Source organism: Micromesistius poutassou (genome assembly GCF_964030765.1).
Source record: "Micromesistius poutassou genome assembly, chromosome: 11".
In the NCBI taxonomy this organism is placed as follows: Eukaryota; Metazoa; Chordata; class Actinopteri; order Gadiformes; family Gadidae; genus Micromesistius; species Micromesistius poutassou.
This window is the reverse complement of record NC_140281.1, coordinates 15,856,760-15,882,545: the sequence shown is the minus strand read 5'-3', so window position 1 is coordinate 15,882,545 and position 25,786 is coordinate 15,856,760. Positions and strand designations below refer to the sequence as shown.

General features: G+C 49.0%; 1 protein-coding gene and 2 pseudogenes across 3 annotated transcripts; all 3 read right to left on the bottom strand.

The window, feature by feature from the left end:
* Nucleotides 1-7,928: 7,928 nt before the first annotated feature.
* LOC311355447 (uncharacterized protein) lies at nt 7,929-8,807 on the bottom strand (the record flags this gene model as incomplete). Its single annotated transcript, XM_084475207.1, has 1 exon — nt 7,929-8,807. The coding sequence occupies one exon, from the start codon at nt 8,805-8,807 to the stop codon at nt 7,950-7,952; it is 858 nt and encodes a 285-aa protein (XP_084331333.1). The 3' UTR covers nt 7,929-7,949.
* Nucleotides 8,808-10,719: 1,912 nt separating this feature from the next.
* Nucleotides 10,720-16,153, bottom strand: LOC311355446 (N-acetyllactosaminide beta-1,3-N-acetylglucosaminyltransferase 3 pseudogene; annotated as a pseudogene). Its single transcript has 3 exons — nt 16,139-16,153; nt 13,869-14,020; nt 10,720-11,640 (listed from the first exon to the last, which is right to left on the bottom strand). The product of its transcript is annotated as an N-acetyllactosaminide beta-1,3-N-acetylglucosaminyltransferase 3 pseudogene (transcript).
* Nucleotides 16,154-16,664: 511 nt separating this feature from the next.
* On the bottom strand, nt 16,665-23,396 carry LOC311355445 (N-acetyllactosaminide beta-1,3-N-acetylglucosaminyltransferase 3 pseudogene; annotated as a pseudogene). The gene is made up of 2 exons: nt 23,156-23,396; nt 16,665-17,815 (listed from the first exon to the last, which is right to left on the bottom strand). The product of its transcript is annotated as an N-acetyllactosaminide beta-1,3-N-acetylglucosaminyltransferase 3 pseudogene (transcript).
* Between the last annotated feature and the right edge of the window lie 2,390 nt (nt 23,397-25,786).

The window sequence follows — 25,786 nt, the reverse complement described above, 5'->3', positions numbered from 1 at the left end:
TTTTTGTGTGTCAAAAAGACCAAAACTGTTTTAAGTTTTAGTTCAGGCGTTCTCACGGCGACGTAGGTTAGCAGGCGTCTTTGTGGCGACGAACTCATTCAGATGTCCGTGAGTAGACGTACATTTTTATGGCGAGTGAACAGTGCCAAACCTAAGGATTTATGGCGAGTGAACAGTGCCAAACCTAAGGATAACCAGGAAGAGGCGAAGGAGCAGTCTAACCCTACGCCGCCGTCACAACGTGTGGAGTTTTGTATGGGACTGATTGGGACTGCAGACGAGAGACCACCCAGCAAACATTTTCTCGACCTGCGTCGAAGCGAACAAGTCCAGTCGACGTCGAGTCACGACGTGACTTCATTTCGACATGAAAACAATCATTAGAGGAATGGTGATTTCAAGGAAGACTTATTTTAGAGTGGTGTAACCGAATAAACACTCCCAGCAAACATTTATGCATTCAACAAGTCTAAAATACGCCGGGTCACAACGTGACTTTATTTCGACCATTTGCCGACATGAAAACATATATGCCGCTACGGAAATGGTGATTTCGAGGAAAGCTTGTTTGACAGTTGTGTAACTGAATAAACACTGTTTATATCGCTATTTAACTTAACAACGATGTAACTTTGTAACATTAGTGTGAACGGTAATGTTTACACATTAATAGTATTATTGAAAAGTTTTATTATTCCAAACGCAATATCCCAGCAAACATTTCGACGTCAATTAGACGTCTAATCGACGTTGGTCATGGAGGTCAAAACGACGTCGATTTGAGGGGCTGATATGAAAGTTTTTCTGACGTCGGTCTTTTGACCGACGTCGTTTCGACGTCTCATAGACGACATCAATCCACGTCGTCTCGACGTTGTATAGATGACATTTCAACCTACATGAAATTTACTTTTAAGCCAATACACTAAATACCCACTTAATTATGAAAAAAATAGTAGGCCTATTAAGCTACATTTCAGTTACCTTGTAGTGTGCCCCAATTTACGGTTTTTCAGTATAGCTACCCACTGAACCTATAACAAGCAGTTCTTGTGCTGCATGTAGATAATTAAACATTTCTCAATCTGTTGTAAGCATATTTACCTCAAACCGTGTGGTCAACAAGTCCAATAGACGTCGAGTCGCAACGTGACTTTATTTCGACCCTTTGCCGACATGATGTATAGATAGAACCAAATGTAGCCTATAGAGCATTTGGTCATATCAAAAGGACAGCAATATTTGGCTACATCTATAATATTTTGTTTAATTATGCATACTCTTATCAATCAAGCATGAATACATGTCCTATTAATCTTCAACAAAAGACAGATTTCAGGGTATATAGTGCACTGCATCAAAAACATTTTATTTATACCCAAGTAGGCCTACATCTTCTTTAAACAACAAAATTAAAACTTATTGGGACCAAAATCCCATCCCCCAGTCCTTGCAGGTGCATGTTTCAGGTGTAAACTCATGGCTGCTTCGATTACTGTAACTGTGGCCTCGGGATTCCATCTCGTCACAGCAGCTGGAAAGAAAACACCAGTACAAGGTTGGGGGAGTGAGAAGTTTGACTGGCCAAAATACACCAAGTGTTTGGCTCAGTGGACGAAGACAGTCACCATCCAGCGCCCCAGCCTCAAGGGCTACCTGGTGGCTACATCAAGTCCATTTAGCTTAACTACATCGGAAGCTATCACCCCTCTCGCTATCAATAATGAGAAGAATGGGTCCTAAAATTGACCAACAGGTCTAATGCACGGGGAAAGGGCTTTGCCACCCGTGTTTTATTTTCAATAACACACAGCTACCGTTAGCCCTGAAACGGGACGCTGCTGCTCCCCAGCTGGGAAGTAGCAGCGTCCCGTTTCAGGGCTAAGCTAACGTTAGCCTGCTAGCTTCCCGCTCCCAGTTCGTATGTAACGTTACAAATACGAAAACCCGCTATCCATGAGAATACGCCATGTAGCCTCAAATTCAACAGTTAGGCATGCAAATAACAAAAGGGTAATGTCTCTACAGTTGCATTTTGAATTGCAGTGTCTTTTCGAAACTCACCTGCAACTCCCGCATGCTGCTGAGTGCCGAACTTGACGGCGAACTGATATCACCTGCGCATGCGTTGGAGGGATTACGTGTTGGTGCGCAAGGAAAAATAGTTCCTCAATGGAACTTGAGTAAATGCTGGAATAAAACCTTTTAGCACCTATATTGGCCATATACATGATAGCATATTGCGTTTGGAATAATAACACTTTTTAATAATACTATTAATGTATAAACATTACCGTTCACACTAATGTTACAAAGTTACATCGTTGTTAAAGACCGGGTAAACCAAAAATAATTATGGGTTTTGAGTTTATAATACCACAGGAAAATATATTATTAACCACCCTGCCAAATTTGAAGGACTAAAAAAATCGCGAAGTATATAAAATTATGCTTCAAAGTTGATGAAAAATGAGCAGTAATCCCTGGCTCAGGACGGTGGGGGCGTGTGCGCTGCAGGCCAGGAAACCACGCCCATCACCGGAGAGGTCCAACGGGCAAGCTAGCTGCAAACTGACAATTCAAATCAGACTCGTAAGCGGTAAAACCATAGACGGGTGAAACCACAGAATGCTAGTGCGCGGTTAATGTATTTATACCTAGAGGGCAGCAGGGGGCGGGTTTATGTGAGTAAGACCGCTTTACGTAACGCGGTCCTCGATGTAGACCCGCCCATTTTAAACCTGCACACAGAACATTCTCTGAGGCCTAGCTCCTCAAGGAAATGATGAATGGGAAAAATATTTTTTACATGTTTTGAGGGACACATTTAAGGCCTAATTAATATGATAAGAAGAAAAATACTGAATTTGGTTTACCCGGTCTTTAAGTTAAATAGCGATATAAACAGTGTTTATTCAGTTACACTACTGTCAAACAAGCTTTCCTCGAAATCACCATTTCCGTAGCGGCATATATGTTTTCATGTCGGCAAATGGTCGAAATAAAGTCACGTTGTGACCCGGCGTATTTTAGACTTGTTGAATGCATAAATGTTTGCTGGGAGTGTTTATTCGGTTACACCACTCTAAAATAAGTCTTCCTTGAAATCACCATTCCTCTAATGATTATGTTTTCATGTCGAAATGAAGTCACGTCGTGACTCGACGTCGACTGGACTTGTTCGCTTCGACGCAGGTCGAGAAAATGTTTGCTGGGGGTTTTATCACTTACCCAGCTAAGTTAACCCAGGGTTAGCGGCAACCCTAGGTTTTCCGTTCCAAAATGAACACGGTATGTAAGTTGCTATAGAAACATATGCTCTCAATCAAACCTGGTCGGAGCAGGTTTTGCGCAGGTTAAGTTTGGAAGATAACCCGGTTTTGCTCAGAGTAGGCTATTTAAACCCGCGTTTATCGCAGCTTTTACGTGTTCGCCTATTGATATCGGAGCGCAAATAATTAGTGCAATTCACAGAGAGATTAATTAGACCACGGCACGACATATTGTCCTTTCCGGATGACTTTTTGCTGGAGAGATATAGTTTTTCACGTGATTCTTTGATATATTTAAATAGCCTTCTCCAACCCTACATTGTAAATGTTACCAATCGTGGATAGCTTTCCGTTTTTTTGCGACGGGTAGCTTTTTGTACAGTGTAGGAGATGCTGAGCACACAAAGCTACCGTCTGCCGCTCAGTGCGTCTGTCTTGCGCTGAAGCGGTTGTTGCGTAACTTCATCGTTTTTCCAGGCCATAAACCCACGAGACGCATGAAAATGGAGTTTCACCAACTTGCAGGTCAGCATTATCTACTTTAAGTGTTCCCAAATGGCTCCGAAATTATCCTTGTTGATTTTCATCTGGGTGTTATATTTCAGGATTTCCTAATGTAATTGGGTGCATTGATGGCACACATCCAATGTGAGCAATACATTTCAACAGGGTGCGTTGCATTATGAACATATTGTGGCGACGCTCAGAAAGATTGAGACAGGAACCCAGGTTTAATTGGTTTACAACTTCCGTGCCCCATACACCGCACGACTACGGAAGTTGTCTTTATTTTCAACACACCCCGCACAGAACACAGCACAACCAACACACATACATACATGACATTCTCAATAACGGTGCGACACGAAGAACACAACATGATAACAACACTACACTCCAACAACCCTAACCCATTAATCCCACTTAACTCAACACTCCAACAAATACAATGAGAACGTCGATCCAACGGCAACAGCGAATTCCCATGATCCCCTGCACGGAACCCGAACAGGCGTCCACGGCAGTGGTCGCCACACAGCTCCCCCCTGAGGGGTCAGTCGTCCCCGACGACCCCCTCACCCGACACATAGTCCCTCAAGTGTTCGGGGGCCCGGCGGCGCCGGGTAGGCCGCTGGATTCCCCCGGGAGTGGCAACCGCGGGGCCAATGGCCCCGTCGGGGGAGTCGGCAGGGGCAGAGGAGTCGGCAGGGGCCGGGGGGCCCCCCGGGGAACCCCTGGGCGTTCCGCCCCCCTCCTCCTCAGCAACAACTGGGGCGAGGGGGCGGTACGGCGAGAGCCTGTCCCGGTGCAGCACCACCACACGCCCCCGTCCCGGCATCCGCAGGCGGTAGACCACCTCGGACACGACGCCAAGGATCTCCCCAGGCCCCTGCCAGTGGCTCCGCAGCTTAGGGCAGACCCCCCTCTTTCGCACGGGGCAGTACACCCACACCCTGTCCCCGGGTGTGAACGCTCGTCCCCGACAGCGAGTGTCGTAGCCCCTCTTCTGCCTTACCCCAGAGGCAGCCTGAGCCTGGCGGGTGTAGTCATGGACCACCAGCAGGCGATCCCTCAGCCGGCGGAAGTAATCCATCGCCGCACCCCCCGCAATCTCAGGCTCGGGCGGGGACCCGAACACCAAGTCCACTGGCGTCCGGAGCTCCCGCCCGAACATGAGGGCCGCCGGCGTGCAATGACTGGTCTCCTGTACTGCCGTCCGATAGGACCACAGGACCAGGGGAAGGTGGCGGTCCCAGTCCCGCTGGTGCTGGCTGGTGAGGATGGCGAGCTGGGTGGCCAGGGTGCGGTTAAACCGCTCCACCAACCCGTCGCTCTGGGGATGGAGCGGCGTCGTCCTCGTCTTGTGCACCCCCAGCCGCCGGCAGACCTCCCCAAAGACCTGGGACTCAAAGTTCCGCCCCTGGTCGCTGTGGAGCTCCTCGGGGACCCCGAAGCGGGCAAACATCTCCTCCACCAACTTCTCCGCAGTGGTGGCGGCACTCTGGTCCGGCACCGCATACGCCTCGGGCCATTTGGTGAAGTAGTCCATGGCCACGAGGACGTAGCGGTTGCCGGAGTCGGTGACTGGGAATGGCCCCAGGACGTCGACCCCCACCCGCTCCATCGGCGCTCCCACCAGGTACTGCTGGAGCGGGGCGTGGGAACGCTGGGCAGGCCCTTTCTGTGCTGTGCAGGTGTCGCAGCAGTGGACGTGTAGCTCAACGTCCCGCCGACAGCCCGGCCAGTAGAACCGCCCGCGCAGGCGGTGCAGGGTCTTGGCGTTCCCGTAGTGCCCCGCTCCCACCGAGCCATGGACCAGCTGCAGTACCTGTAGACGAAGCACACGGGGAACCAACAGCTGTAGAATGTCGCCCTTACCCCTAGGATCCTGCCACCGGCGGTAGACCACCCCTTCGTGGAGCTGGAAGCATCCCCACTGGGAGTGGTAGGCCTTCACATCAGACCCCCGCGCCGACACCTCCGGCCAGCTGGGGCGCCGCCCCGCCTCCAACCAGTCCCTCACCGCCGCCAGGGTCTCATCGGCCCGCTGCTGCTGCTCCAACTGGCGTGCCGACAGCGGGAGCCACCCCTCTGCATCATCAGCGGCCTGGACAGCCCCGGTGGTCTGGACAGCCGCCACCACCGGAAGCTCGTTGGCCCGCTCCTCCTGTCGCAGGCAGTAGCGACACTCCAGGGCTGCACAGGGCCGTCGGGAGAGCGCGTCGGCGTTGCTGTGGAGGCGTCCCGCCCGATGCTGGATCTCGAAGTCGTACTCCTGCAGCGCCTCCAGCCATCGAGCCACCTGACCCTCAGGGTTCTTAAAACTGAGGAGCCAGGTGAGGGACGCGTGGTCAGTGCGGACCAGGAAGCGCTTGCCATGCAGGTATGGTTTGAAATGCCGCACAGCCAGAACCACAGCCAGCAGCTCCCGTCGGGTCACGCAGTAATTGCGCTCCGCCCGACTAAGCGTGCGGCTGAAGTAGGCCACCGCATGCTCCCCATCCTCCCCCCCCTGGGAGAGGACCGCACCCACCCCCACGTCGCTGGCATCGGTGTCGACGGTGAAGGGGCGCCGCGCATCGGGGTAGGCCAGGACCGGGGCCTCAGTGAGGACCGCCTAGAGTCGGGCGAAGGCCGTGGCGCAGGCGTCGTTCCAGACGTACGGCCGGCCCGCCTCGGTCAGGCGGTGGAGAGGGCTGGCGACCGTGGCGAAGTCCCGGACGAACCGGCGGTAGTACCCCGCCAGGCCCAGAAAACTCCGCAGTTCGCCGGCGTTGGCGGGGGTCGGCCAGTCCCGGACTGCTGCCGCCTTGGCCGGGTTCGTGGCCACGCCCCGCTCGCTCACCACGTGCCCCAAGAACAGCGTTTCCCTGGTCAGCAGGGAACACTTGGCAGGGTTCAGCCGCAACCCGGCCCGGCGGATGGCGGCAAGAACCTCCCGCAGGTTCTCCAGCGCCCCACCGAAGTCGCGGGCATGCACCAGCAAATCGTCCAGGTACACGACACAACGACTCCGGGGGACGTCCGCCAGCACCCTCTCCATCATCCGCTCGAACGTAGCCGGCGCGTTGCATAGTCCGAACGGCATGACCCGAAACTGCCACAAACCCTGCCCGATGGTGAACGCAGTCTTTGGTCTGGCCTCGGGGTCCAGCTCCACCTGCCAGTAGCCGCTACGCAGGTCGAGGGAGCTGAACCAGCTAGACCCTCCGATGTAGTCCAGGGCGTCGTCGATGCGAGGGAGCGGGTACGAGTCCTTCCGCGTGACTGCGTTGAGGCGCCGGTAGTCTACGCAGAACCTCCAGCTGCCGTCCTTCTTCCTCACCAGGACGGCCGGAGCCGCCCAGGGACTGGACGAGGGCTCGATCACCCCCGCTGCAGCCATCTCGCGGACCTTGTCCTCAGCCGCCTGGCGTTTGGCCATGGCTAGTCGATGGGGCCGCAGGCGGATGGGCCGGGCAGAGCCGGTGTCGATGGCATGCTGCACCAGCCCGGTCCGCCTGCAGTCCTCATCCCGAGCTGCAAAAATGTCCCCATAGTCCTCGAGTAGCAGCCTCAGCTGTTCACTCTGCTGCACGTCGAGGCCAACTCCACTGCGCAGCCAGAGCGCGTGGACAGCCTCGACGGTCTCCGGGGAAGGGGAGGCAGCAGACACAGGTCCGCTCTCACTGCAGGGCCGGGGCACCCGGTCCGTAACCCGGCGACTGCTCCGCTGACCGCCAGAGCCCCTGTGTTCTCCCCGCCCGGACTGGAGTGCCACGGTCTCTGCGCCTACAGTGATGGCTGCCCCAGCCATGTCCATCCTGGCACCCCAACGGACCAGCAGGTCCAGGCCGATGATGCATGGGTCCCGAATGTCGGCGAGCCAAAACTCATGCATCACCTCCTGGTCACCCACCTGGACGACCAGCTGCTTCCTCCCCCTCATTCCGGCCTCCTGCCCCGTCACAGTCGTCAGGCGACCGCTGGTCGCCATCCACCCCCCCGAGAGTGCGCCGGTGGTGCCCGGAAAAACACCCGGACGCACCAGGGAGATGGTCGACCCTGTGTCCACCAAGGCCTGGCAGGGTCGGCCGTCGAGCCTGCAGTGGAGGTAGAGGCCCCTGGCGCGGGCAGGGCCGCCGACCAGAGCGCATCGACCGTGGAGAGGGGTAGGCTTTCGGAGTGGTGGTCCCCTCACTGGCCCACTCCGCCGTAGTTTTCCGCCGAACGAAGGGGTCTAGCCCGTGGTGCCGGGGCAGGGCAGTCACGGGCCAGATGGCCTGGTTCACCACATCGGAAGCAGCGCCGGTCAGCTCCGGACGCACGGTCGGGGGGTGGTGGCCGCTGCCGGGGGCGCTGGGGCGAAGTCCAGGCCTGGAAAACCTCCTCTCCGTCCTCCTCCTGCTCGCAGTAGTCCGCCCGCCGGACGTGAGGTCGGGAGGCACTGGGCGGCTGCAGGCTGGGTTGGTCGGAAAGCTCTCGTTCTGCCTGTTCCGCCTCGTCGAGCGCAGCACCGAGGGTCGGGGGCCTGGTAAGCCGGACATGCTGTCCCAGCCGTGGCGGGGAAAGTCCCCGAAGGAAGGCGTGTAGGGCTAGGTCCTCCTTAACCGCAGCAGGGTAGGTGGGGTACCCACGCTGGGCGTACAACAGAACGTCCGCGGCGTAGGCCCCCAAGCGTTCCCCTTCCTGGCGGCGGCGGCCGGTTAGCAATTCCCGGCTGTGGTCAGCGACCGCCCGCTGCCCGAAACGCATTTCCAACGCCCGGGTCAAGGCCTGGAGGTCCCGCTGGGCTGCTGGGGCCAGGTCCAGAAGAACTTGCACCGCCGTCCCCTCCAACGCCAGGGCAAGCTGGGTGGCTGACTCGTCCCCACCCCAGCCATAATGTAGTGCAGCGATCCGGAACTGCGCCAGGTAAGGTTCCAGCTGCGTTGTCCCGGAATATCTGGGCAGCCTGGCCACCTGGGGGCGGTCGACCGCTGCCAACCGTGCGATTCCCCCATCGGCCACTGGGTGGTGCTGTGCACCAGTCGCGCCCGTCGCGACCGGTGACATGCCAGGAGCTGAAACGCCGGGCCAGTCATCTGTCTCTTCTTTTTTTGGGCGCGCTGCCATGGGCAATCCCCACTCGGGAAAGATTTTCTTCTCCATCGTTCTTTTCTTTCAATCCCACTTCTGACACCAATGTGGCGACGCTCAGAAAGATTGAGACAGGAACCCAGGTTTAATTGGTTTACAACTTCCGTGCCCCATACACCGCACGACTACGGAAGTTGTCTTTATTTTCAACACACCCCGCACAGAACACAGCACAACCAACACACATACATACATGACATTCTCAATAACGGTGCGACACGAAGAACACAACATGATAACAACACTACACTCCAACAACCCTAACCCATTAATCCCACTTAACTCAACACTCCAACAAATACAATGAGAACGTCGATCCAACGGCAACAGCGAATTCCCATGATCCCCTGCACGGAACCCGAACAGGCGTCCACGGCAGTGGTCGCCACAATATCATAGACCTCATATAATTGTTGTGCTTGTGCAAGATAGCTCAAAGTTTGTATTTGATCGCAGGGCAATTCGATGGGGATCTCCTAGGAGATCGAGGGTATCCATGCCTCCCGACGCTCATCACCCCGTATCCCGCTCCTGGACCACAGACATTTAACCTGGCACACAGCAGAACCCGCGTTAAGATTGAAAATACATTCAGGATATTGAAGTCCAGATTCCAATGCCTACGTGGACTAAGAGTTTGCCCGGAACGGGCATGCGATGTAATTGTTGCATGCGCCGTCCTCCACTATGGGCTCCACAATATAGCCACTCTGCGCAAAGAGATGCCTCCCCACTTTACCCGTTCCTCGAGGAGGAACACATTCCGCAAATGTTTGTAAGGGCTGACAAAGGATGCGAGACCACATTTGCAGAAATCATTTCAATAAAAAAAATTAAAAAAACACTTTTCTTCCATCATTTTTATTCTTTAGTTGCTGAGGGAGGAAAAATAATAATTAGTAGGCTACCTTGATCGGTAAAATATGCGGCCCGTTTCGCCATTTTGATCAGGATTTCCATGATCCATACATCACGTCTTTATAGGTTTGCCGTGAACGCGCACAACCCTGTGTTAACCAACCCTGTGTTGATTGAACTAATTCATAACCGGTGCTGTGGAACCGACAGCTCTGGGTTAGTCGGCACAGGATCAATCAACCTAGAGTTCAGCGTTAACTCTGTGTTTGTTAAACCTCCGTTCTTGGAACACCCCTCAGTAGGGAGCGCTCAACATAATTCCAGTAACAGGAAATTACACGTGAGCACCCCGTTTCCAGGGGGTCACCTTGAACCGTAACACTGGACAGACGGCAGGTATTAAGCACAACAGAGAATCTCCCGGACCTGAATATTGAAAATACAAGATAACTACCGTGAATTATATTGTTCACTTCTCCGGTTGTTTTTTTTTGTTTGATCCAAGATTGAATCTACGATGGCAAGCTTTGCCCAATAGAACTGTGGATGGTTCGGATACGGCGTGGCCAGCCGTGAACACCGCCATAGACGATTGTGAAGATACATTCATTACAGATAAGACAACAAATAGATACACACTAACCTACCCGGGTAGTAGTAAGAGAAACTGAAACACACATATCCGGATATCCCCCCCTGAACTAGACATTCCTTGACCGAAGAACTCCTTTCCCAAGGAGTACTGTAGCTGGGGAGTCCAGCTACAAAGGACTTATTCTTTTGATTTTGTTTGTTATTTTCTAAAGCTTTATTTTGTATGAAATGTCAATGTTTTATGATGAAAGGCATTAAAATTGCTAATCTATTCAACCAACACCAACTCCCTTCGTGAGTCATTAGTGTTTAACTTCTTAAGAACCTGGACTGATGCTAGCATCCTATCTGCCCCTTCCGGCTAAGACCACGGGTGCTACACGTACATCCGGTGAGGCAGAAAGCGGTGCACTATCAGAACGTCCTTGTAGAAACAGGGGTCATAAGTGTCCCATTTGGGCGGGAGGTGAAGCCCTCCGTTTTTCACGCCCATGTGGGAGGAGGGTTTGAGTCCTGCCCTGGCCAGGCACATCCCCATGTACGCATCGTTGATGGGATGCAGAGCAACTGACTTGGACATCTTGAATAGCACCTTGGCCGTGTGGCTAGACAGCAGGTAGCCTCCTCCGCTACAGTACGCAGGGTAGGAGTCAGATTCCTGCACCTGAACGGGAACAAAGTACTTGTTTGGCTCTCAAACAGGCCCAGTACCTTCCATAAGGCTTCCCACGAAGAGGTGCTTGTCACTGTCACGGTTTCCGTTGATGCCCTGGAGGTATTCCACCATGTTGTCTGTGTGGGCAAAGATGCCGTCGTCGCCGTTGAGCAGGAAGTGGGTCTGGGGACAGCGGCCCTCCAGCCACTCCAGGAACAGGACTTGCTTCAGGGTCAGGTTCAAGAAAGACTCCTCAAAGTTCCACTGGAGGATGTTTCCATGGTTCCTGTTCTCCACCTCCATGAGCTTGTTCATCCTCTGCTTCTGCAAGTTAGCGCCTGATGTCCCCGAGATGAAGACCCTGCGGATCCAGGCCCCGTTGTGCTTCCGCTCCTCAGCCCAGGTCTCCCGGAGGACTTGTCTCCGCTCGTAGTTCTCCGGCGGGGACTTGATGACCAGCAGAAGGAAGATGTCCGATCCGTCCGTCCTGCCACATTTGTGGGGAAGGTCGAGCAGCAGGGGAAAGTGTTTACAGTGCTGGTAATACAGGAAGTTCTGGAGGCGCACAGGGAGGTCGGAGAAGCCAGTGACGTTGACCAGTGACGGTTCCGATGACATGTGGGCCAGAGGTGCAGGGTACGTCTGGAGATGGCGGGTGGCCGTTAGCGTTGACTCACTTAATCACAGTACGTTTACATGCACAGCTTAATTTGATTAAAGCCATAGCTCGATTATGCTCTTCAATTGGACATCTGCAATTGTCCGCGTATACATGGCGGTGAGTAAATCGATTCATTGGCCGAAGCGTGTCATGCCCCGGTACGATAGGTGGAGCTGTGCCCATTTCAACTAGTGGTAATAGAGCCACCGATTGACCTCTTTACGTCACCAGCAACAACAAACTCATTCGAGAAAGCGATGTTTCAGCAGACAGCTGTCAGTTCATTTCGGGTAGGCCTATATATCATTTCTCCGACGCTCCATTGTTCCGATCTCTCGGTCGTATGCCGACTCCTCCGGCTGCTCTGCCGGCGGAGCAGTCCGCATCGTTGACGGGCGATCAGGATTGTTGAGGGGGGTGGACGGAGGGGGGGTGGGGGTGGACGGGCGTGTGTTTTTTTTTTTTTTTTTTTTTGCCGTGAGAAATTGGATGTGTGGCGTGTGTGTGTAAGCAGGCAAAAGCGCGTGTCACACGGTCAAACCGTGAGAGTTGGCAGCTCTGTGTTTAATTTTGGCCAATGTTTTGAAAGTAATAATATTAGAGGGAACTTTTTCTTGTATTTTTTTGTTGCTGTAGCAGCGAAATGCATTGTGTGTGTGTGTGTGTGTGTGTGTGTGTGTGTGTGTGTGTGTGTGTGTGTGTGTGTGTGTGTGTGTGTGTGTGTGTCCACTGCCCCTCCCCGCCCATCCTCTGGTGTTTAATAGTTCTGACTTCTGACTTCTTCTCCAGTGTTCACGAAAACTTATACTGTCAACGTATCCTTGGGCATTACGTCAGTTCACAACGTTTTGCTGGCAGGAACGATCTATATCCGCGTAACATCTAAACTAAAGCTCATATGCATTCTCTGAATCAAGATAGTGAACATAAAGTACACATTTCTCGCTAAAAATGTTATCAAAAAACCTGAAGATACAGAAACGGCCCTAAAATGTAGCATTTTACACGGCTGGCCGCCACCTTTCTTCTGTGCTGAAATAAGAAACTTGAAAGTCACGTGGTGCGGGCGCAGTCTCCACTCTTTACAATGGAACGTTGACATGTAACGTATTTTGGCCCTGAAACGTTGACTGAGCTACGTATCCGTCGTTCGTAGAAGAGTACTCTGGGAACGTTTTTCTCTGGCGACTGGGTTGTTCTGCAATGACAAATAAACAAATACACACCTAACGCAACCTGATTATTAACTATGACCTCATGTGGTAGCCTATACAAGGAACCTCTCATCTATCGCTCACACACACACACACACACACACACACACACACACACACACACACACACACACACACACAGATACAAACCTCCCGAGGTCTGTGTAAAGAACACACTGACAGCAGCAGATAATGGGTCTTCAATTAGATTACATTAATACACAACACACAAAGTAGGCATTTAAAAGACCAATGGTGAGCACAAATCTAAATGCGACCGAATTGATTTAATACATTTTACGTTACACACACACGCCCGCACGCACTCCGTGCACAGGGACACAGCCACAGCAAATGTATGTTTGATTCACAAGCCTAAATAAAACACCTAATAATCTTGCAAGAACATCAACCAGAGAAATATTACATCAACGGCAGCTCAATTTATACATCTTAAATCATGATGTATGATCTTTTCGGTTGATGCAGGCACTATTGATTTACTCTTTCACATGGGCACTCGTTTCGGTTGATACAGGCTTGCCATTGATTTACTCTTTCACATGGGCACTCTTTTCGGTTGATGCAGGCACTCTATTGATTTACTCTTTCACATGGGCACTTTGATTTATCTAATTATTTCCCCTCATCCTCACTCTTTCACTCTATATAGTCTCATATCTAACACAGACACATTCACCGCATCCACTCACACACAAACCATGACCTTGCATTTAAACATTATTATCCCTAGACATTTGTTTCACCTTATTATGTAGTATTTCAATAAATTACCTTTTTGATTTAAAATGTAATTGTTTGTTGACTCCCTTTATTATGTGATGCTGTATGAGTCCACCGTTACAGTTTTGAGATGCTTTTTGTACCTTAATACAGAATAACACGAACAGCATTCCTGTTAATCACTCAAACTATGTGAAGAAATGTTAAATGTCCTACCCTTCTAAATACTTTGTCTCTTTAGACTGGCTGGCCCTGGTTCCTCCTTGATGTTCCTGGGTATGAAGGTGTCCTCATGAGGGGGCCCCAGGCCACCAGCAACGGGTGGAACTGGGGAGCACTGCCACTGCTGAAAATGGTACTGGTACTGCGCACGGAGGGGGTCTCGCCCGGGAATGTAGAACCGCTACTGGGGACACAGCCACATAAAATGTATGTTTGATACACAAGCCTAATTGTAGTGGTTAAAGGAGGTGTGATCAAAGGTTTGTGTAATTTACAATTTACAACGCTGTAAACTATTAAGAACAGGACCCACGGTCTAAGGTTATGCAACTGGCTGTGCCGTACACTCAAACACAATGACCCTATAGATTGTGTATACACAATCTATAGGGTCATTGTTAGCTTGGGACTGGGGTTGATCCATCCAAAGGGTTTGGGATTGTTTAGAGTTAGGTTAGAACCGTGTAGGGTTTTGATTCTAGAGTTTGGTTTTGGTTTGGTTTCAGAGATTAATTTTAGTTTTACGTTGTGGGCTTTGTCCAGGGATTTTTCTTAGGTTAGCTCTCAACTCTTCATTGAGAAGGCTTATAGAGGAGATGATAGCAGATGCTGAAAATTCTGTTTCTAGATTTGGAAGTGAAGTGCAGCCAGCAGGGAAGCACATTCCTCTAGAATGGAAAGTGGTTTCCAAATTGAATAAGCTCTAGAAAACAATTTTAAAGTTCTAAATCATAGTTATAAGGCCCAGGGTGGGGGGGGGGGGGGGGGTGTTGGTTGCACGACGGAGGGGCCGCGCGAACCCAACAAGCATGCCGCTCCGTGATTGGCCGGCCCAAACGGCCCACGAGTGGCCGCGGCCCTTCTGGCATCTGCCCAAATGCCAAACCGTCCAGTCCGTCCGGCCCTGTGGAAATTGCAATGAAGGACGCGAGACAATTTCGCACGTTGAGCCACGACTGCGTGACTCGTTTAATCAATTAACCCAAAAACCAGAACACACACAGTCATATAACAAACCCCTCGTCAGGCATACGTCACCAGACATTTAAAGGGGCAGCGATCCCGTGGACCGTAAAAGCTAAGCAACAGTGTGTAGAACAACACTTACAAACACAAGGTGAATTATGCAAGGATATGCATGTGACATTCACTACAGCCCCTTATTAAGAGAGAATAGAGACTTGTCCGTGTGGGTGCGTGTGTGTGTGTGTGTGTGTGTGTGTGTGTGTGTGTGTGGGTGCGTGTTAGAGTAAGGGCTTCCTCTTAAGGTTGGGTTTAGTTTTAGTTTTTGATATTATTTTACACACACACACACACACACACACACACACACACACACACACAGTAGACATCCACTCATGTATATGTACATGTATAAATTGAATAACAACTTATATCAAATTATATCCATTTACCATTCTGGCTACAAATACCCACACCTCTCTAATAATATATATATTTGGGAAAAACTTTGAATAAATAGTACTATGACCATGAAAATCATAACAATTTAAGCCAGATCAAAAAAAAGGAAATCAGTTTTTAATTTCTCTTAAATCCGTACTGTAGCACATAACCAATCGAAGACGACTCAGCTATACAGAGATGTCCTGTTGTAGACATTGAGCCAGTCCACCAGAGATCAGGACCATGACCTGCTCCTTAAGATACCTCCGTATAGAAAATATTTTATGATCATTATTCCATTAATGGGTCCATTCATTTCCTTATAATCATCATCTGTTGTAATGAAATTATTATCATTGTTAATTATTAACATTACACCAAAACGAGAGACACCCATCAACATACATGTAAGCGATCAAAAAAACACAAGAAAATAAAGGTAAAGCAAAATAATGCATTGTAGAAAGTGCAATGTATTTAAGATTTAGCAGAAAGATAAAGCAAACATAAAAGTCTTGTTTTAAAAGTAGTTGGGGCAAGTCTTACATCCTCAGGGAATTTATTCTAGCTATTTGTTGCATTGTAACTAAATCCTGCTTTCCCATGTTGTTGTTTTTTTTTACTCTGGGGTAAATTAACAGATTGGGCTCAGAAGATCTTAGTGGTCTAGATGGCTTATGTAGTGGAAACATATCAGTTACATACTTTGGCCCTAAACCATGTAGGGATTTATAGGTGAGCAGCATGATTTTCAAATCAATTCTCTGACATACAGGGAGCCAATGTAATGATTTAAGAATTGGTGTAATATGTTCAAATGAATTGGTCTTTATTTGAACTCTTTGAGCGTTCTGAACAAGCTGTAGTTGCCTTAAAGTTTTTTTTGGGATACCTGTAAGGAAACCATTGCAGTAATCAAGCTTACTACTCATTACATGACCCCTCATAATAGGCAGATTCTGTAAATGATTTGATGTGACTGTCGAAATGTAAATCTGAATTCATGATGACCCCTAGATTTCTGGCTTTGGTTGAGGTTTTCAGAGACAGAGAGTGAATGTGGTGGGTTACTTTAAGCCTTTCCATTTTAGCAATAAATACAATTATCTTGGTTTTGTCCTCATTTAGTTGAAGGAAATTTTGGCACTGGCACAGTAGATCTATGGGCCAATAGTCATTTTTTGATAGCACTATATAGATTTGCGTGTCATCGGCATAGATGATGATGGTCAATATTTGTTATTTTGCATGATTTGCCCTAGTGGGAGCATATAAATGTTGAATAATGAGGGTCCTAAGGTCGAACCTTGTGGAATTCCACATGTCACGTTGGTTGGTTCTGATACAAAGTCGCCACACACACAATTCTTTACATCCCATGTATTGTCATACTCCTGTGACCGACTGTCAGACCCATTTCAAGGCCCAGTTGAGTTCAGTTCAGCGGGCCAACACCTCAGTCTAGGATCTTGAACTTGGTCCCACAAGACGTACATCTGGTGAGGCAGAAAGCGATGCACCATCAGAACGTCCTTGTAGAAACATGGGTCATAAGTGTCCACTTTGGGCGGGAGGCGAAGCCCTCCGGGATTCACGCCCATGTGGGAGGAGGGTTTGAGTCCTGCCCTGGCCAGGCACATCCCCATGTACGCATCATCGATGGGATGCAGAGCAACTGACTTGGACATCTTGAATAGCACCTTGGCCGTGTGGCCAGACAGCAGGTAGCCTCCTCCGCTACAGTACGCAGGGTAGGAGTCAGATTCCTGCACCTGAACGGGAACAAAGTACTTGTTTGGCTCTCGAACAGGCCCAGTACCTTCCATAAGGCTTCCCACGAAGAGGTGCTTGTCACTGTCACGGTTTCCGTTGATGCCCTGGAGGTATTCCACCATGTTGTCTGTGTGGGCAAAGATGTCGTCGTCGCCGTTGAGCAGGAAGTGGGTCTGGGGACAGCGGTCCTCCAGCCACTCCAGGAACAGGACTTGCTTCAGGGTCAGGTTCAAGAAAGACTCCTCAAAGTTCCACTGGAGGATGTCTCCATGGTTCCTGTTCTCCACCTCCATGAGCTTGTTCATCCTCTGCTTCTGCAAGTTAGCACCCGATGTCCCCGAGATGAAGACCCTGCGGATCCAGGCCCCGTTGTGCTTCCGCTCCTCAGCCCAGGTCTCCCGGAGGACTTGTCTCCGCTCGTAGTTCTCCGGCGGGGACTTGATGACCAGCAGAAGGAAGATGTCCGATCCGTCCGTCCTGCCACATTTGTGGGGAAGGTCGAGCAGCAGGGGAAAGTGTTTACAGTGCTGGTAATACAGGAAGTTCTGGAGGCGCACAGGGAGGTCGGAGAAGCCAGTGACGTTGACCATGGACTGGTTCCGATGACATGTGGGCCAGAGGTGCAGGGTACGTCTGGAGATGGCGGGTGGCCTGTTGGGACTCAGGTTGACTTGAGTGAGGAGCTGAACATCATTGGAGGGTGCAGGGGGAGGATGTTGGCTGGTCCAGAGAAGGATCACCATCAGACACAGGGCCACCACCAGAATCAAATATGTTCTTTTCCTTTTCATCCTCACTGCAATGGAAAAAACAAAACACAAAACAATTGTAAATTATAATTAAAGCTGCAAGCAGCATTTTACGGGTGCCAAGGCTAAAGCCGACCAATAAGACCCTGTCAGACCATTAAGACCCTGATGAAGACAATTAAGACCTCTTTTGTTTGCATTCAGTTGACAACGCTGGAATATCCTCAGCTTGGATCTGTTGAGAGCGAACAAACTTTCATGACCCTACGTCAAAAGGCTGAGGAGGTATGAGTTTTTAAAGTTTTCAATTGATCACTTTAACTCCCCCTATTGTCTATTTTGATGAACTTTAGCCTGGTTAACCGTGACCTATGCTTCTTTAAGTACACCAAGTTTGGTGATGATTGACTCAAGTTAACCCCGCCTTTAGTCTCCTAACATTGATTGGGCTAATTTGGACGTCTAGCCGCCATTTTGTTACAGGTTCTGGGTTCCCTATGAACATTTGCTCAACATGAGGAGATACAAATGTCTACAGAATTTCATGACTGTAGAAGAAAGGGATCAGAAAATATGGCCGTCCAAAGTCTGCATTTTCAGTTAATTGATATAGCTTCCCCGATCGCCCGATCTGGGTACAATTTGGAGAGGTTGCATTTTCAGTTAATTGTTTTACCGCTCGCTTTAGCCTGATAGGGATACAATTTGGAGAGGTTTATTTTGACCCATGTGCCTTTGACTACGCCAAGTTTGATGATGATCGGTTTAATTTAATTTAGTTTTAATTTAGTTAACCTTGCCTTTTGGCATTAGGTTAATTTTGGACGATTTTGAGCATCTGGCGGCCATGTTGTTTTGTCAATCAACTTCATTTTACTTGAGCAGTTGGAACTTTGGTCCCCAACTAAGTTGGTCCCGCTCAAATCAAACATTCTGTGTATGAACTGTGGTTATTTTAGTCACAGGCCACGCCCATCTTGATGCCACACCCTAATTGAAAATATGTGGACTTTATCTTGTTCAGAATTTGATCCTGAACAACTTTTGCATTGATGTTGATATAAGCAGTCTTAACACGTTTTAAACCACAGCCTTTTTTAGAATACTCACTAAGTGAGTCAGCCTCTACAGCTGTAAGCATGTTTCATAAAAAGCGTGCGAGCGGTTTAGGCTGTGTAAGTCAAACATGGCGGAATAATAATAAAAACACTAATGATTACAATAGGTTGCCTTCGCACTTTGTGCTTGGCACCTTAATTAAAGTATATAATTGTAATAGGCAGGATCAGTTCATATTTAGTCATCTTTCACTATCACTTTACAGCAGAGTAGAGCAGAGTAGGACACAAGAATATAACCAACACAAATTGATACATAGAATGCTGTAAATAGGAGGCCTAAAACACAAATCAATAATAACAGATGACAGTGGTCGGAGCAGTAGTGTTGGGACATATGAGACCATTGTAATTGTGCATTTTTACCAAATGTGAATTTGCATCTTTACTCTTGGTAATCTCCACCTTGGGCCTGAGGGAAGGAGAGTGAGCTTCTTAATCTGACGGTATCTTCCACATGACTACGTGGTAAATGATCTGAAAGAGCTGTCAGCTGCACACCGATCACTTTAACAGCCCCCAGTAACAACTGTGATTTCAAAGCACAAATGTTTCACCTTCACTGTAAGTATTTAAACATTGTCTTACATGAAACAAGATATAAAGGTGTACCTAATCTGTGTGCTTGTATGAGCTACAATGTACTCTGCTAAGGTTAACCAAGTGGAACCATACAGAGGTCAGATATTTTCATTATGAGCTAAAAAGCGTTATTATTGACTGTGCTAGGGCAGTTGGACCACACTCATAACTGTGAGATACCCTTATTTCCTAAGGAGCTCTGAGAATGTAATTTCAGTTATAATAAATCAGTCAAAACCTTTTTATAATGTTTTTTTTTATAACATTTTTATCTATTTAGAACATTTTAACCACCACACAAAATAAAAAACCCTCTACCCTCCCTACAAGCCCCAGGCCATCCCCATAGTGAGAGAATGCTGCCACAGTGATATTCTTCCCAATATCTAGTAGTGGTAGCAGTGAGTGACTCCGGTGGGGTGACGACGTCTCCTATGCCAGGGTGAAGGCTGTTACCTCGGGCTCAGACTGTCACACGAGGGCGGGTCCAGAGTGGGAGTGGATGACCTGACAATGAAAGCAAGATAATATCAACTACAACAATCATTTATTTGAAATTAAAAATATATATTATGCCTAGCAAAGTAAAACTTTATGCTACATATGGCGCATTTCCACTGGCGGGTGCGCTTCGGACCCAGCACGCCTCAGCCCAGTAGTGAGGGTGCGGTATAGCCCAGCTCGGCTCGCGTTTCAACCGCCGCCAGTACCCTTATGGCAGGGTTGCCAACTCTCATGTATCTGGAGTGACACTCAAGCTTTCAGCATCAATCTCACGCACACGCAAGAGATATCACGCCAAATAGCCCATGTAGCGACTAGTATCCAAAACGAAGCAGTCGCTGAGAGGCTGAGTGTAGGGTGTTAGCTGATTGTCCGACAGCTGTACTAAATATCCGCTAAGATCAAAGAATCCATTTACCGTTTTTTTAAGTGCCTTTCGAGCTAAGCACGGAAAGAACAAGTCAATATAGGCTCAGTTTACTGAATCTCTTGGCTTCTATAGGTAGGGTTGCCAACTTTCTCAACCCCAAATGCAGGACACTTTGTTTGTTCCAGGTGTGCACGTGCACATTCGCGTGTGTGCGCGCGCACGCCCCCCTACCATAAACCTACTCATTTCAAAGTGTTAAAGGACAAACCATTTCTGTACTTGCTTGGATGGTTCACAGTAATAATGATTGGCCTTTAAAAAGCTCATTTCTGTCATGTTTTCACAAAATAAGTGCTATAATCTGGGTAATGAAAGCTAGGGCCTATATGAATTAACCACTTTGGGGGGGCATAGCATTTTGAAGAAAGACAGACATTTATGTAGGTTATATATAAACATTTTATTATAACTTTTACAATTACAAAGGGTGTAGAACATTTTTGTTATTGTCCATCTGACTGTTTGTCTTTCATACATTTTATTGGTGTTGCTATCCTGACCTGTTTCCGTTGTTTCTTAGCCTACTATTGTCTTGTCTGTGTTTGTCTCTGTTGTTATCCAGTTGTCTGCGTCTTTGTTGTCTGTCTCTCTGTTTCTATCCCCAGTCAACTGGACTGGACAACTCATGGACCTCCTCTTACCCTGCAGTAAATGACAGAAACAAATTATTATATTAGTTTGAGAAATACTGCCCTTAATCTATGAAGTTATCTAGTGGAAGGCTATATGTGCGACTTTGAGTACCACATAAAGCGCTATATAAATGTGATTTATTATTATTATATGTGGGAATTGCATACATAAGAAATTGCAATTAATTAACAAGCAAACCAATCAAAATAAGACTCACCATTCAATCACTGACAGTAAGGCTCTCGAACTCCTTCTCCCTCATCCTGGTGCTCAATGTGTTAAATGCATCAGCATTTTTAATGCTTTATGCTTATTTATGCATTATTGCAGTTGTAACAGTAAGCCAAACAGGATTGGAGCGTCTCGTTCCTTTTATTTCCTTTCGTATACGGTGGAATACCAAGAGTGAAACCGTAAATATAAACAACACAAAACCTTAGTTTCTTATACAGTATGTCGCTAATAAACAGTATTGAACTTACAGCCATTGCTTTCATGAGCGTGAGAAGGAGAAGATTCACCGAGTGACCACCAACCGTCTTTCTTACTGATGGTTGCCATGGTAACAAACAAGTATAAACAAAGAATCACGTAGCCTACTATCACGCTTCAAAATAAAAGTCTAGTTCTCATCATGTAAATATTACTGTGTCTGTGTGTTTTCTTTACCATAAGCTTTAACTATGAACAATTGTGACATTTTTTAATTGTAATATTCCCTAGTGATACATTTTTACTGTAATACTCTCACATAGCCATATCCAGTAGCACCAAGCATAGTTTAGAGGTAATTTCCCCTCCTAATCGCCTGAGGGCAGCACTGAACACATTTGACAAAGTTACAAAACATTTACACTAGGGGCAGCAACGGACACACAGAGGAAGTGAGAAACCCAAAGAAGAACACCTGGGATACATAAACTCAGACCAGAAGTATCTAGGCACCATCCTGGATGATAAACTGTCTTTTGAGAGCAACTCAGATGCCATCTGCAGGAAAGTAAATCAGAGGTTGTTTTATTTAAGGAAACTGAGGTCTTTTAACGTTGATAAGAAGTTTCTTAAACTGTTTTACTCATCTTTTATTGAGTCTATCTTAACTTTTGCAATGATTTGTTGGTTTGGGAACCTCAGCATATCAAATAAGAATAAGATGAAGAATGTGGTCAAACTCTGCCAAAAAACAATTGGCATTAACTTGAATGACCTTGATAATGTTTATCAGGTCAGAGCCATTCAGAGGGCAAGGGCCATTCTGGCAAACCCTCTTCACCCTCTTCATGCAGAGTTTCGACTCCTCCCATCTAAGAGGAGGTACACATTCCCTTGTCAGGCCAAATCAAACAGATATTTAAAATCCTTTGTCCCGTCTGCCGTTAGATTCCTTAATACGCTGTAGGCGAACCTGTTGGGAAGGATGTACAGTACTGTTATCTGTGATGACTATATGTATTTATATGTATTTATTGTGTCATGTGTGTGCTATGTGAGCTCTACTGTGTTGAACTTTTGCTGTAAACCAAATTGCCCTTCGGGGACATTAAAGATTTTCAAATCAAATCAAATCAGACTCCGCCTTTGGAAATCAGAATCTCTCGGCGGCGTATCCTGAATGCTAAGCTTTGAGACGCTCCGCGCGTGTTTTGTACTATCCCTCTCCTTTTGTTTCATAGACGATAGATAATAGACTAATAACCTTAACTAAATAAAGTGAGTTAAAAGCGATCCTGTCTCGGCGGCCTTTCCTGGACCAAAATCCACAACAATTCATTAAATCATTTCAAGTGCATTTAAGTTTGCACATAGAATTCTGAGGGCAGAACACTCCCCATCTGGCATGTAATGCCACTAACTTCAAACCATTCTTTTTTAAACTCTTTTTTCAGTTCATTTCTATTCAGTCTTTTCTAGGAGAAAGACCACATCCGAGATGGGCCGCAGGTAAGTCTTTGAGGTGCCTTGGGATGATGACTTCACTTCAACTTTGCGGATCTTTCCGTCGCTGCTCGGAAAGGTTGATGTGACCAGAGCCATTGGCCACTTGTTCCTTGATGCTTGAGTTTGCTTTAACAGCACAATGTCCCCAGGTTGAAGGTTGCGATGTGTCCTGTGCCACTTACGCCTAGGATGGAGAGTGCTCAGGTACTCATTTCTCCAACGGCTCCAGAATTCATTGGCCAGTGCTTGTACCTGTCTCCACTGGCCTTTCAGGAGGTCTTTTCCAGTGAAGTCGCCCGGTGGAGCGAGCAGGCCTGGCTTTTGTGTCAGGAGCATGGCAGGAGACAGCAGGACAGGAGAGGAGGGATCTGATGAGACGGGGACCAGCGGCCTTGCGTTGATTATGGCAGACACCTCTGCCATCAGCGTGCATAGAACCTCATGCGTCAGGTAAGTATGTTTGTTTTGCAGAAGCATAGAGTCTAAAGGCTGCAGTATCTGTTTCGACCTCACTCTGACCGTCACTACGGTCTAAAAAGGAATGGTCACCTTCGTTCTGCCTATCACCGAGACCATATGTCAAAATAGTCATGTCCATGACCTCCGGAAGCAGAACGACTTGCGTTAATAAATAGCAGAGAATGCTCCCGGGTCAGTCTCTTTCTCCTTCTCGCCTCAGAGACCTTGTGAGTATTGAAGAGACTTCGAGACTTCTGTAAGGTAAGACATCACTTACGTAATTCGCTACCTGCGTGGTACGGGTGCATATTATTTGCCCCCGAGGATTGGAGTGGTGTTTTTCTTTCAGCTAAGCTAGCTCTTTGTTTAGCTTAGATTGCTGTTTTGAGCGCTAGTTTCCGGGCTATTTGTGTTGTTTATACTGTGCCTAGACGCCTGTTCGCAGCCGTGGGCTTTGTGCGAGCCCACTAGGTGCGTGCGTGCACTGGTGTGGGCCGCCGTGCGGTCTTCTGTGCTTTGTTGTCGTTGCAGCCGAAGTTTTTCGTAAGTCTGCCTGTTATCTTTTGTGTGTTACTGCATTGTGCAGCCGGATTTTGTGTTGGCCTGTCAGTTTGCTGCAGGCCACCTAGCGCTAGTTTGTTGTTTATTCTTAAACGGTAAGTGATTACGTTATTTTGATATTGTGTGGTACTCTAGCCTGCTTGTGCAGTGGGGAGTTTATTATTTATTGTAGCACGGTAAGTAGTCACGTTGCTGTAATATTTTCTGTTCCTCTAGCCTGCTTGTGCAGTGAGGAGTTTATTATTTATTGTAGCACGGTAAGTAATCACGTTGCTGTAATATTTTCTGTTACTATAGCCTGCTTGTGCAGTGGTTTATTGTTTGAGTGTACCTGGATTTATTTCTGGGGTGTTCTCTGTTGTTGTATAGCCTGTTTTTTGGCTTTATTTGTGCTGTTACTGTGTGCTTCTTGTTTGATCGCTGCAGTGCTCCTCTGTGTCGCCTCCCCTGCCACGCCCTATACCCCTGTCCGCAGCTGGTGGGGCTAGTGTGCGCCTGCTAGGTGCATTCGTGCGCTGGTGCGGGCCACCTCTCTGGTTCTGTGGCACCCTAGACCTCTGTTCGCAGACGGTGGGGCTAGTGTGCACCTGCTAGGTGCATTTGTGCGCTGGTGCGGGCCACCGGAATACCCTGGTGGACTAATCGAGGAGGGCTCCAGGCATCAACACCGCCTAGGCTGGGCCTGCGATGGCTTCACACTGCTGCAGGATCTGCAGCGCCTCCATGAGTGCCAGTGATGGGCGGCCCCAAGACACATGGGGCACTCCCTGTGCCCCATGTGTCTTGGGGCCGCACACGTCCTGGAGGACGTCGACCACCCCTGCAGCGCTGCCTGCGACCTCTCCAGGGGTGAGAGACAACGCCGGGCCGCCCTGATATGCGGCCACGTGCATGAGGGCCGACGAGAGAGGCGACGTTCCCCTGTCCAGCCACTCCCTTTCAGCGGGCATGGCCGTAAGCACACTCACAAGCGGGACCGACAGCGTGGGTCCCCCCACAGGCCGTCCCAGAGAGCTGCACCCACTCCAGCTAAGCGTCCGGCTGAGCGTCCGGCTGAGCGTCCTGCTGAGCGTATGGCAACAGCTGCAGTGACCGAGGGTGGTAGCGCGGAGTCGCTCCAGATCCTCTCTGCTCTCCAGGCTCTGGCACAGAAGATGGACAGGCTGGTAGATCGCCAGGCCTCTTCTCAAGACAACCTGCCCCCTGGCCAGGAGGGCACCCTCTCATCCAGGCCTGAGAGCCATGGTGAGGAGGAGGAACGGGACGGTGCGGATGTGCTATCCCTCTATGCTCCCCGAACGGAGTCAGACCACACAGGAGACGACCTCATGGGCGATCTGCAGACGGGCTCTGCAGTGCTGGGTGACAGCTCCGTGGGGGCGGGAGAGGTCCCCGTCAGCTCCCTGATGGCACGGGTGCTGAGCGCTGCCAACATCCTGGGCCTTGAGGCGCCCACACCTGCTCCGGCTCCCATGGGAGGTATCTGGGAGGGCATCCCTTGTGCTACCCCACCACCCCCCGTGCCGGTGCCGCCTGACTACACGGCAATGCTGAGGTCGTCATGGGGTAAGTTGACGCAGCGCCCACAGTTCAATGCAGGCTGCCGCCAGCTAGCAACAGCCACGTACCCCGTGGAGACTGGACTCGGGGACATGCCACCGGTCGAGCCATCAATGGCCGCCTTGACATCTCTGGGCCTCACTGGTGTGTCACCCAACCCACGGTGCCCCCGTAAGGAGTGAGCAAAGATGGACCGCCTGGCCACTCGTACTTTTAATGCAGCAGCACGAGCG